Source organism: Cetorhinus maximus, chromosome 19 (genome assembly GCF_964194155.1).
Source record: "Cetorhinus maximus chromosome 19, sCetMax3.hap1.1, whole genome shotgun sequence".
Classification (NCBI taxonomy): Eukaryota; Metazoa; Chordata; class Chondrichthyes; order Lamniformes; family Cetorhinidae; genus Cetorhinus; species Cetorhinus maximus.
The window spans coordinates 48,643,929-48,657,276 of record NC_135897.1 but is presented as its reverse complement, the minus strand read 5'-3'; the positions used below and the strand labels follow the sequence as shown (position 1 = coordinate 48,657,276).

General features: G+C 40.2%; 1 protein-coding gene across 1 annotated transcript in view; it reads right to left on the bottom strand.

Moving 5' to 3' along the window:
- The window catches only part of plch1 (phospholipase C, eta 1), a 131,943-nt gene extending 124,924 nt beyond the window's left edge, over positions 1-7,019 (bottom strand). The window contains exon 1 of the mRNA XM_078564431.1: positions 6,869-7,019. Within this exon, the coding sequence (XP_078420557.1) occupies positions 6,869-7,019 (151 nt within the window). The remainder of the gene's footprint in view (positions 1-6,868) is intronic.
- Between the last annotated feature and the right edge of the window lie 6,329 nt (positions 7,020-13,348).

The window sequence follows — 13,348 nt, the reverse complement described above, 5'->3', positions numbered from 1 at the left end:
TCATTGTACCTGCGTTGATTCTTTGAAAGAGTAATACAATTCATTAGTATAATAACATTTTAATACAATTTTCTAAAAATAATGCATACTGTTATTCACAATGTTTTTAATGGTCTAAAAATAAGCATACCTAAATACAAAATGTTTCTCATCAATTGCTAAGTGTATGGCAATATTGATCTATAGTGATGACCACATTGCTTGTCACAATCTTTAGTCAGTGTAATTTTAGCCCTGTTTTTAACTTGTATCTCAGTAAATATTATACTGAAATCTTATGCGCATATTTATTAAAATGTAACGGCTGAAAGTCAGTGAAAGAATGAAAAAGCTGTGGATTCAGAAAACATTCAAGCCACGTCCTTGCGATTTAAGACATAATTGGAACATTGTGATTAAAATACATCTTTGTTGTTCACTTCCAAAAATCTATAATTTTAGATATTCTTAGCCCTTGAAATTGGGAATGGATTACGTCTCTATTCATAACTTTATTTTAAAAAGAAAATTATCAGTTTTAGTTAAGGGAAATAACTAATTTCATGAAGAATTTATTCATAAGATTGTGTATGTTTTAAAAGTCTGAAATGTGCATGGCGGTGGAAATCGATGCTCTTTGTGACTTTCCCACTCTTTTACACAATTAATATTTTGTTTATATTGAAATGCAGTGTCACCAGTCTGCAAATCTGTCTTCATAACTAGACTGGTTATACATGACACAAGCATTTATCAAGGAACATATTTTTTTGCCAGTTCCTGCAGTTTTCTGCCCCATTAGGCTTTCACTTAGTTCTTACTGTACTGTCTTCATTGAGCAGGGACTTATTTAATCACTTCTGAAGGGATCAATCTTTAGTAGTCACATTGTACAAGTGCTTTATGCATTATAATTTTCTTGACTATGTCTTCAGTTGGTCTTCAAGGATTTGTGTTGCTACGAACTTCAGCATCTATCATTATCAAATGAGGTACTTTAATTTTATAGATAAATAAATATTTTAATACCGGGGAAGTTGAGGTGGAATTGCAGTTTCTAATCTAGTTTCTATTGCTGTAAAACATCATAGACAGAACACAAGTCTTTGTAGATGTTTGTAGGCAAAATGTCCTGTGTGATAATTAAAACAACAGAGAAATAACTCTCTTTACAAACAAAACTGTCTCAGAAACAGAATCAGAAGTTCTCAAGTGAGGTAAGTTAAATTTCAAAGATTGTGCGTTCATGTGAAGATTGATTTACAGATTCAAGTTGGAAAAGTTAGTGTTTAGTGTGAGAGCAGAAGTCTAATTATAGAAAAATTAAACCTAAAAAGTTTTATTTGTGTATTCTTCATAACAAAAATTGAACATTTGATTTTTTTATAACGTTGTCCCACACACCAGAATGACCTTGGTTCAATTCTGATTTGCACTGAGTTTATTGATCTCAGCTGGATCAGAAACTGCACTATAATTGGGTTCAGTGCCCCTGAGGGAGAATCAGCCAGTGTTCCTGATCGGTATCCAGTGTGTCCTGCTGGAAAACATACACATGGATATTGGTTGATGACAGCATCGTGCTGGGTTTTAATGCTTCCCATATTTGAATTGCATACTGATACTTAATATCCAGGCTCGGAGATCAAAGCTGACATTTGGTTGAGATCCTTAAGAATAATTGATGGCCATGGAGCTGTATTGCAGAAGAAGTCAGCACCTTTAGAGGAGATGTGGCGTTTCAGGCTCAGCTGTGTAATTATTGGGAGATGTTGAAGCAAAATACTATTGGGGGGGGAAAAAGGGTGAGCGACTCTGGCCACTCTCATGCATCTTCTAGTGGCTTGTCACAGACACCAACTAATGGAAACCTGGGAAAAGTTGTCTGGCTGACCACTGTCTCAAGTATATCCAAAAGAAAGGGATGGAGGAAAATAATTAAAATAGCTTAATTGGTTGATAATGTTATAATAATGTACAAAGTTCCACATCTGAAATAATACATTACATGGTGGTAATAGATTTTAATTTGAGATATAACATCAATGTCACGGTGGTGACATTTAGATAGTTTTGTAAGGTGCTCTATACTTATAATGTTCATTGCCTCATTTACACCAGTGTGTTGCATTTTATGCTTTTTGTCCTTAGAGGGAGTTTTTTTAGTATATGGTGATAAATGTTGTTTACTCCACAGATGAAACATTTTTCATATTTTGTTGATATAATGCAGGGCTTTCTCGATTCCTCCAAATTCTGCAAATAGTTTATCACTACTACAGAATCTAACTCTTAGAGTAATCAGCAGGCAGATGCATATATATTTTATGACAGATTGGACAACCGGAAGAAGGACATTGATGTACAATGGATTTGAATGTGGCTTAGATGCACATCTAGCAAGCTGAAAAAGAAACATGGAAGTCATGCAACTGCTTCAAGGACTCAAAAGACTCAGCAACACTATCCACTAAAATCAAGCTTTACTCTTATCCCTCTCTCTGCAGTGAGCAGATTTGCTAACTCCAACTCAATATCCAGTTGCAGTTGGCATGGTAACCAGCCACACATGAAACCCCCTTGGCCTCTGAGTTTTTCCACAAAGAAAGAACAGTGTGGGAAAGATTAAGAGTCAGAACAAATTTGCTTGTATTTCAACTTATTATATTGTGATTAAACTTAATAAAATCAGATATCACCATTTTGTAAGCACGGGGACGTTGGAAGATTATGAGGTGTGCTGTGATATTGAAACTTCTTAGCACTTTCTATTCATCTTGAGTTGCATCATACTATAGCAGATTGAAAAACATGCACTTGGAATTAGTAGGATTTACAAATGTATAAAGGTATTACAATAAAGCATTGCTCATGTGCTTCCTGGTTTACAACTATACTAGTTAGCCTAATTGCACAATGTTTCACTGTTAGCTACTGGATTTTGTAAATTGCACATTAGTCAGAAATTATTCTGCAAAACCAACTAAATATCTGAATTAATTTCAGCAGATTGTTGGAATTGCTCATTATTTTTTTTTATTTACAATAAAAACTGCACAACTTAATGCATGGAATTGGAACACCATAGCTGTCTAACATAATCTATGTCATATAATACAACAAAATTGGTATTATTTAGGAACTAGGAGGGGGTAGAGAATCCACTAAATGTATGCATCAAAGGTATTAACTAGGTCAGTGTTCTCTCAAGGGTTACTGCACAAGGTGCTTTTGTAGTACAAAGGACTTATTTCATTCTTACCTTCTCAACACTACCCTATTGCAGGTTGAAGTGAGAATGTTAGTGCCAAGCGCACAGCAGCTGTAAACTATGGGTTTAGGTTTCTGGTGACCAGATGGAGACTGATAACATCAATTTAACTTATAAACCTTAACAGCCATTAGAAAGGAAGCCTTCATCTCATCTGTTGTTTGGACTGGATTCAAATTCAGCTCCCAGAGGTGAAAGGACACAAGTTCCAAACAGTGTTCTAATGCACAATGCCATTCAGTTCTCCAGAGATCTGCATTTTGGTTAATTCTGCACCTGGTCCCTATTCTAAATCACAAACAATAATGTACATAAAAATCTGTGGTGTTCAGGAGCATGAGAAGGAAACAAGAAACTATCTAATAATACAAGGAACTTACATCAGATGGTAGATAGAACACTGAACTATTTTCTACTATAAGCTCTTACATTTCACAGATCAAAATAAAATGTCAGGTATATTACCATTATCCTATTCTATTATCAATTTTAGCAACACAAATGCACACTCATCTCATACACCAAGCATGAAAGTTGTTTAACTTAGATAATTAAAATGTTATAATTACGTTAATTGTGGACTGTGTTAAAACAACATTTGTCCACAATGTAAATTGAAATAATGCTGTGATTTGAACTTGAATTGAATCCAGATATAACTTTATACACTAAAATGCCAAGCAACTGCCCATGTTTGCCATGAGGAGCTATTTATGCGGTGTCAAATAAAACCTGAATGACTGATAACCCTACCTCTATATCATTTTTTAAAAAATCTGTATGCTGTAGGGTGCTGGCAACAAAATTTAAAATCATTGTTGTACTTTTCACACAACTGCTTACTGCTTCTGAAATAAAAATAAACTGTTATGCTGGAAATCATAAATGAAATAGAAAACTCCCAGCAAATTGATCAATAGGCAACAATAATATTCATCAGAACTTGCCAATGCCGATGATCAGGTGTAACAGACAGAATTTGTGTGTCTTATTGTTGTCCATGATTAAAGTGCTTTAATGTGCGAGGTTAGTGTGTTTTCTTATCCTCGGAGCAGTTTGTCCCAATTTAAATGGTTCCAGCAGCAAGCTTTTGTGAATTTAAAAATAAAGATGATTAGTTATTACCACACAATTGCCCTGGAGGCTTAAACGCGATGCCTCTCACGTATTATCACATATACAAAGATCAGTTACAGGTGAAGGAACAAAAAACAATACAGTTACAATCTAGAATAATTTCAGTCTCTTTCATAGCAGGCATGTAGTTTCTTGGATGAATTGATACTATAGCTGGAATGGAGGTCTTATAAAAACAGAGGATTCTCAGTAAGCTACGACGCTTCTTCTTGTTGAATTACCAGGAGGTCAGCTCTCAGGTGTGTTTGAAGTTGGAACAGGTTTTGGAGGAGGTGTGTGGGGCGAATTCCTTCTCTCATTTTCAAGGTATAGCTGCATATTAAAAACAAAAATACCTGGAAAAACTCAGCAGGTCTGGCAGCATCTGCGGAGAGGAACACAGTTAATGTTTCGAGTCCGAATGACCCTTCAACAGAACTAAGTAAAAATAGAAGAGAGGTGAAATATAATCTGTTTAAGGGTGGGTGGGACAGGTAGAGCTGGATAGAGGGCCAGTGATAGGTGGAGATAACCAAAAGATGTCACAGACAAAAGGACAAAGAGGTGTTGAAGGTGGTGATATTATCTGAGGAATGTGATAATTAAGGGTAGAAAGCAGGACAAGCAGGTACAGATAGCCCTAGTGGGGGTGGGGTGGGGTGAAGGAATCAAAAAAGGCTAAAAGGTAGAGATAGAACAATGGAAAGGAAATACATTTTAAAATAATGGAAATAGATGGGAAAAGAAAAATCTATATAAATTATTGGGGAAAAAAGAGGGGGGTCGGAAAGGGGGTGGGGATGGAGGAGAGAGTTCATGATCTAAAATTGTTGAACTCAATATTCAGTCCGGAAGGCTGTAAAGTTTATTTCCTTGGCTGCGTAGTTGTCTAGCAGCTGGTTCAATGGCGTAGATGGTGCTTCTGATGGTATCTGTTTAAGAACAGCTTATGCTTTTATATTTTAAAGGCAAGAAACAAACATGGCTGCATTATCAATGTGACCCAATCCCAAAGTCCTTGTCTAAATAAGCTGGTGTTAAAGTGGTAAACATCCTGTGTTGTGACTTTTCACACCCTGAGAGTTTCAGACAGCCAAGGGCTTTATGTTTGGGATGAGAAGCCATCACAATACAATGAAAGGATAATGAGATCCATTTTATATTCATCTAACAACCATTGAGTTTCAATGTCTCTATTGTCCATGGTGAAGCAGAAAGATGAGTGGGCCTGTATGTTAGTATTTTCTGTTGACGATGCATCCTTAACAAAGGGATGTATGAATTTCACAAGTGACTGTGATTATCTATATTTTAATTAGGTGTTTGCTTGAGTTTCAGGACTGTCTGGAGCTGAATACTACCAAGTCACATGATATGCTAAATAGCTTTTATGTCCGCATTTTTAAAAAATTCTAATATCTTTATGCCTGCACTCGGCATGATACAGATCAAACTATCATTCACTCCCATGATCAATTGGCTGTGCATTTCATTTATTTTTGTTGTTTATATCTAATGCTGTAGGTACCTGTGCAGTAGTAGCAGAGTTTAAGCAGGAATTAGAATTGGTAGTGAACAATTAGGACAGCCTGCTCATACTTCGGCAACCTCAAGTACAGCAAATTTTAAAAACTATAGCGGGGATAAACTCCAGCCAGTGTGAAGTAAAAGTAATGAGATACATCTTGAAGATCATCTCAATTACTTTGATACTGATGAAATCAGGCCTGCATTATAATTGTTCTGCTAACCTACACTTAAACACATTTTCACAAGCTGCAGCTTCAAGATGCAGGTTCTAAGGACATTGGGTGGTACCTACAAAAGATATTTTGAACAGAATGCTTTCACAGGGCTTTCAAGACCTTATGGGGTCTATTAAGACTCTGATGACATTAACCAGTACCTACAAGCCTGTGTTGAGCATTGGTGAGCTGTAAGCGACGGGCGCCGACGTCACTTTCTCTACATAGAGTGTCAGTTTCTTTAAGGTTCCTTCTTGTACCTTGACAGGAGTTTCAGACTTAAGACCCAGTACCCCTTGCTACTGCAAGTACCAGGCTGCCCTAAGAAAAGAGCTACCTCCAGTTTCCAAGGGAACCATCCTAGCTACCCACTGCTCAAGCTCATGCCATGCAGGGATCATACGATTGCTGGATTAGGAATCAAGAGTAAAAGGTAGCTGGTAGAACTAGATTACAAAATAGTTGTAGAAAAGGTGAATGAATTTCTGTGACATTTCTTGGTGAATGCTATGGCTTAAAGTAAACACAGCTTGATCAAATGGAGTTGGGAGTTCATTTCTTGTCGGCTTTCAACTTTTAGGATGTACTGGATGGCAGGGGAAATGTAGACTTTTATCTTGAGGAGGACTTGGCATAAGTCTTGAATAATGAGGGGCTCTGTAAACATGTGAGGGGAAAGCAGGCAGGTTTAAAGTAACTTAGTTTTTTTGCTTCAATCTTTCTTCATCAAAAGATCTGGTCTTTCATTTGTACAGACCTTTTTCTGACAGTTGTCCTTTCTGCCCTCCTTCTGCACATTCCTCGTGCTGTGGGAATGCTTCAATAAGTCCTTCTTGGTTTGTAGCCCCTGGTGTACAAGTGTCTACGTGCAGGGGAGACATAGGTGTGATGCCATTCCATATGTTCATTCTCTTCCTCTTCAGAATATCAAAATAAAGATTCTCTCACTGAGAAGCTCGTGTTTAACGTGGAAAGCAGCTGTTCTGAGTTTAGCCCACAAAATATGAAATGAACGCCGTGCAGCCAAGAAACGTCAATCTTTAGTGACAGTACTCAAAATTATCACCTTCTTATGCCTTGGGTAAATGAGTTCATTGGCCAACTGAACTCTAACTGCACACCTTCCTTCTCTTCAGTTGCTGCTTGCAATCGATAAACGCTGATTTAAGATAGTTTATTGAGACATAGGGCAGAGCACCAGATCATATGTTCTCCCTTGGAAATCTCCAGAACTAGACTTACAGTTCCCAGTTGCCCACGCTGTACAGTGATTCGTCAGTGCTGTCAAATGATCAGTACACTTGCATTCTCTTAAAGGGACAGGGTAGCTCCCTTTACCACATCCCTCCCCCTTTACTTAAAACTATAGCTAACAAGCTTAAAACATATTAACTATTTATACGATAACTATGTACAGGTCAAGTCTCTCAGGAGGCTTTCTCGGACGTATTGAGTGTCTCGGTTCAACAACCTCGGCTGGTTTTTCCAAGACCTCCTTTTCAGGGGACAGTTGTCCACTAGGTTCCTCAGTGGAAATTGGCAGGTTTGTCTCCCAGACCCCCTTGGGTCTCACCGGTACTTCCAAATCATGTGACCTGTCCTCTACATGCAGCACAAACTCAAGCGTAGATGAAGACTGCATTTCTTTTTGTGGGACTGGAGTTCTTTTGCGGAGATGATTCCTTTGTCATCGAATTATTCGGCCATTTACTGATACATTATAGGAGAGGGGTCGAGTTACTGCACTCACCTCGCCTAACGGCCAATTGGGCCCATCTCCAAAGTTCTTCGCGAGGACCGCATCCCCCACCGTGAAAGTTCTTTCGCGACCATGACCATCATGCTTGGTCGTCTGCGCCTCTTGGCTTTTCTCCACCCTCCCCTCTAAATTTGGTCGGATAATGGTCAGGTGGGTGCGGAGACGTCCCTTCATTAGTAGTTTTGCAGAGGCAATGCTGGTCATCATGTGTGGCATGGTCCAATATGCAAACAAGAACCAGGACAATCTCATGCCGATTGGAATCCTCTTCCATCTTTTTCATCCCGGACTTAAAGGTTTGGACTGCCCGCTCAGCCATGCCGTTCGATGCTGGGTGGTAGGGTGAGGTTTTGATATGGGTAATGCCGTTAAGGGTCATGAACCTGTGGAACTCCCCGCTGGTAAAAGCAGCTCCGTTGTCGGACACAAGGACCTCCGGCAACCCGTGCACTGCAAAACTCTGCCGCAAACGGTCTATGGTGACAGCAGACATGGGCAACTGGACTTCATTGACTCCCACTCTAAATGGATGGACGTCTATCAGTAAAAAGGAACTGTGTGTCCAAGAAGGGTCCCAAGTAACCGACATGGAGATGCATCCCATGGCCACTCCGGCCATTCCCATCAGTGCAATGGAGCTAAGCGGGGAGCTTTTGTCTGCTGGCATTGAGGAAGCTTTTGACCAGGGTTTTTACATCCAAGTCCATGCCTGGATGGACACTGGATGGACCTCTGGATGGACACCACAAATAGCTGTGTGTGAGCATCTTCATTCTGCTAATGCCTGGGTGAGCACTATGTAGCTCAGCTATTAATGGCCTTGGCCTCCTCAGGGCACAATAACCTAGGCTCCCCAGAGTAATATGCTGTCCTGGCAGGGGAGTTCATATTTGCAATCAGAATAGGATTTCATCTCCTTGGATTTCCACCTGACCAACTATTCAAGACCTGCTCCTGGGTGTTAGACAATAGTGGGTTCCGACTTGTCCACTCGCAGATTTGTCTGGTCTGAATAGGGGAGGAATCCAGAAAATTTACCACGAAGGCCAGTTCCTGGGGAATCAGAGCCTCCTCGTTATTAGCTGGCAGGGGAAGGCAGCGTGTGCGATTTGAGTTCCTGAACGATGAACAAAAGTGTATTCATAGGTGGCTGATATTAATGCCCATCTCGGGATGTGAGCCAATGCAATAGGTGGTATCGCTTTATCTTCCCCAAATAACCCCTGTACGGGCTTGTGGTCATTATAATATGGAAATGGAGACCGTGGAGATATTGATGAGACTTCCGGACACCGAACACAATAGATAGCCTTCCTTTTCAATCTGAGAATATCGTCACTCTGCGACACTGCGTGTGCGAGATGTGTAACCAATGGGTCGTTCGGAGCCGTCCACCATTCAATGTGAAAGGATAGTCCCTATTCCATAACGGGGCGCATCACATGTTAAAATTAATTCGTTCTTGGGGTCAAAGTGGGCCAACAAGGCCAACTATCTTAACAATCGCTTCACTTTCAGGAAGGCATCCTGGTGCGGGGCTTGCCAACTCCATTTCTGGTTCTTCTTAAGCAGGCTTAATGGGGCCAACACAGTCGAGAGGTTTGGGAGGAATTGGCTGTAGTAGTTTACCATGCCTAAGAAAGCTTTAAGCTCTGTGGTATTTCTCAGGGCAGGAGCTTCGCAAATGGCCTAGACTTTTTCTTCCACAGGATGCAGGCCCTGCGCATCAACCTTGTGGCCCAAGTAAACTACCTCCTTAGCTTGGAACAGACACTTCTCTTGTTTTAGATGTACCCCCACTTGTGTGAAGCGCTTGAGCACCTCTTCTGGATTTGCTAAGTGTTCATCGTCGGTCAGTCCCATGACCAATACGTCATCCACGTAAACGATAACATGGGGCAATCCTTGTAGTAAGTTTTCCATCATTCTTTGGAAAATAGCACACGTTGCGGGAACCCCAAAGGGTAGACGTGTGTATTGATACAATCCTCGGGTGCATATTAATGGTGACGAGTTCCCTAGAGTCCTTTTCCAACACTACCTGCTGATAGGCATGGCTCATATCTAATTTTGAATATGTGGTGCCCCCTGCTAATTTCAAATATAATTCCTCAATCTTGGGTATTGGGTGTCTATGAAGTCTGGCCACTTTACTGACGTTAGCTTATAGTCATCACATAAACGCACGCTTTGGTCCGGCTTCAGTACAGGTACGACGGGTGCTGCCCATTCAGAAAATTGCACTGGTTGCAGGATGCCCAATTTTTCCAGTCTGTCCAGTTAGGTTTCAACTTTGTCCCATATAGCATGAGGGACTGGTCTGGCTCTTATAAATCTGGGGGTTGCATTTGGGTCTACATGGATCCTGGCCTGTAGCCCTCAAATCCTTCCTAACTCATCGTTCAAAACGGAAGCATACTTTTGCAACACTTCCTGTAGGCCTTTCATTGTAATTTGAAAAATTTCGGCCCATTTCAATTTAATCTTTTCGAGCCAGTTGTAGCCTATTAAGCTGGGGCCCTCTCCAGCTGCCACTAACAAGGGCAACCTTTCAGATTGATCTCCATATGTCGCTGAGACTTCACATAACCCTTTCAGACTTATTCCTTCGCCCGTGTATGTCCTCAGCTTTGTGTCCGAAACTTCTAACTTCAAAGGATGGGTTCCTTTACTCAGATATCTAAATGTATGCTCTGCAATGATTGACATCGATGCTCCCACATCAACTTCCATCTTAATGGGTTGTCCATTAACTGTAACGACTACCTGGATTGGCTCAGTTCTATCCACTTTAAGGTTATATAACAAATGGATATCTGATTCTATTTCTTCTGGTTCTTCCATGAGGCATATTTCACAATTTTTCCTTCTGCCTTTATAGTGTTGTTTTAGCCTTTCTCTGCAGTGCCGCCTTATATGTCCATAGCGGTGGCAGAAAAAGCACTCGGCTTGTTTGAGTTATCGTTCGCTCACTGGAGGCCTGGATTTATTTCTCTCATTCATTTTGTGAGTTTTCACTGCAGTACCATTGTTTTTCAATGGTCTGGAGCTAGAGAGCGGCTTCCCGCCTTTCCGTGGAGTTCGAAATTTTCGCACCTTTTGTTGCTGGATTGTCCTGCTCGACCAGATGGACAGTGCCATCTTATGTATCTTTTATAACTTCAGAATTTCTAACAGTACTCTCCACCGCGGTAGCTAATTATAATGCTTTATTGAAGTCTAGAATAGGGAACGGCTAGCAAACTCCTTTGGATAGTATCATCTCCAGTCCTGCATATCAGCCGGTCTCTTAACATATTAATAATGGACATCCCGAATTCGCAATGCTCAGTTAATGCCTTTGAAATGGCCACATAGTCAGCTATTGTCTCCTCCAGAAGCCTGTTCCTTGAATTGAACATGAAGCGCTGCATAGTAACTGAGGGCTGTGGTCTCAGATGGCTCTGTACAATTTTTATTAACTCGTCAAAAGTCTTCGAGTCTGGGGGCACTAGGTGATGTAAGGCTGTGAATCAGCCCATACGTTTTGCTCCCGCATGAGGACAAAAGAATTGCCCTCTTCTTCTCCTCCCCCTCGATGTCGTTAGCAGTAAAAAAGAACGCTAGGCGTTCGACATACTGAGATTAGTCATCTATAATGGGGTCGAATGGATTGACACGCCTGAACTGCGGCACCATGAATGACTGCACTTCCAATAAGCTTTCCATGAATTTAGGTGTTTGGCTTACCGCGGAGTCTCTCTGGGGTCTCTCATAATTTTCTGCCCATCGCCATTTTTAATGTATTTACCCTTTTAAATGTATTTCCGCTTTAAGAACAATCACCATTTTTTTTAAACTCTGTCTCTGCCGCTGTCAGCTTTTCTCTTCCGGGTTTTGCGTTCTTTTTGATTTTGGCGGGATCCCCGCGATTGCGATTCTGCAGGGTTTTAAAAAATTTTAAACTGCAGCACTGCTTTCTGCTCCAATTGCTGGCTATCGCCTATTTTACAAGATAAGTCCAGATGCTTTTTCCAATGCTTTGCTCACTCGCCTTGAAATGTATTTTCTTTTCTTCTTATCCTTGTCACCACTTTTATGCCTTGGGTAAATGAATTTGTTGGTCAACTGAACTCCAACTGTACCTTTTCCTATGTTCTCTTCAGTTGCTGCTTGCAATCAATTACGGGGAGACACTGACATAAGAATAAACAGTGATGGTTTATTGAAACATAGGGCAGAGCACCAGATCATATGTGCTCTCTCAGAAACCTCCAGAATTAGACTTACAGTTCCCAGTTGCCTATGCTGTACAGTGATATGTCAGTGCTGTCACATGATCAGCACACTTGCATTCTTTAAAAGGTCAGGTTACCTCACTTTACCACACACCAAGTTGGTATCCACCTGAGCGATACTTTGCAGCAGCTCTTATCGCTACTAATACAATGGTGGTAATTGTTTGGGCTGGATTTAGGCAGAACCAGAGGAGAATGGAATGGAGGGATAGCCACACACCTTTGAGCCTATTTAAATATGGTGGAATGGACAGGTGGCAGGCGAATTGGTGGCTTTCTTGGCAGGAGATTGCAGGTACAGTTATTTGGAACTGATTTGAGGTGCCAATTTTTAAGAGTGCATTTTCAAAACAACAGAAGATGATTCATTGAAGGATTCAGGGGTATGCTATTTTAATATTTGTGAACAGAAACAGTAAGGTCTTAAAACTATAAAATGTCAATAAATTGGTCAAACTACTCATGCTATATTATACTAATAATTAAATGATAACTCAGTGGTGATGAGAATTAATTCCATTTCAACATTTTCCTGTGATAACATTATCATATTATTCATCCCTAATGATCTCTTACAATTTAAAGTCAATTATGCTAATTCAAATTAATTGTGATATCTGTAGTTAGGCATATTTTGATGTACAGTCCTTAGTAAGCATGTTGCTTTAATAAGTTTAGAAGAAAAAAATGACTAAAATAAAATTGCCAAATAAATATCAGTAACACAAGGTGTATTTTTCTCTTTATGCATTTGAATGCACTAAGATTAAGTATATTGCAACTGCAAGTGAAATAAATAATATCACATGTCTTTTTACGACAGCAGACTCAAGAGGCCTCAGCGCCTTCTGGTTGCTGCTGGGAAAATTCTCTTGAATTCACCTTCTGTATTCGGAATGCTTCCTTTGGTTTGCCAAGTGCTCTGGCACAAGTTGCATTACTAGCTTTTCAGGATGTGCCCCTAGATGGATGGTCTATGGCACACACACAAGGGAAAAAGGTGCAGGAATGCTCCTCTGGATTCATTTAAAACTACTGTTGGTCTACATATTCTTGAATTGCAGAGCCAGTGCCACCCATTTTATGATCTTATGGAAATCCTGGAGGTGTTTAATGGAGCCAGAGACCTGGCATAACATGGTGTATCTCACCAGGAATAAGAACAGTTAAAGTCTTAGTTTATTTATGTATGACAGGGAAA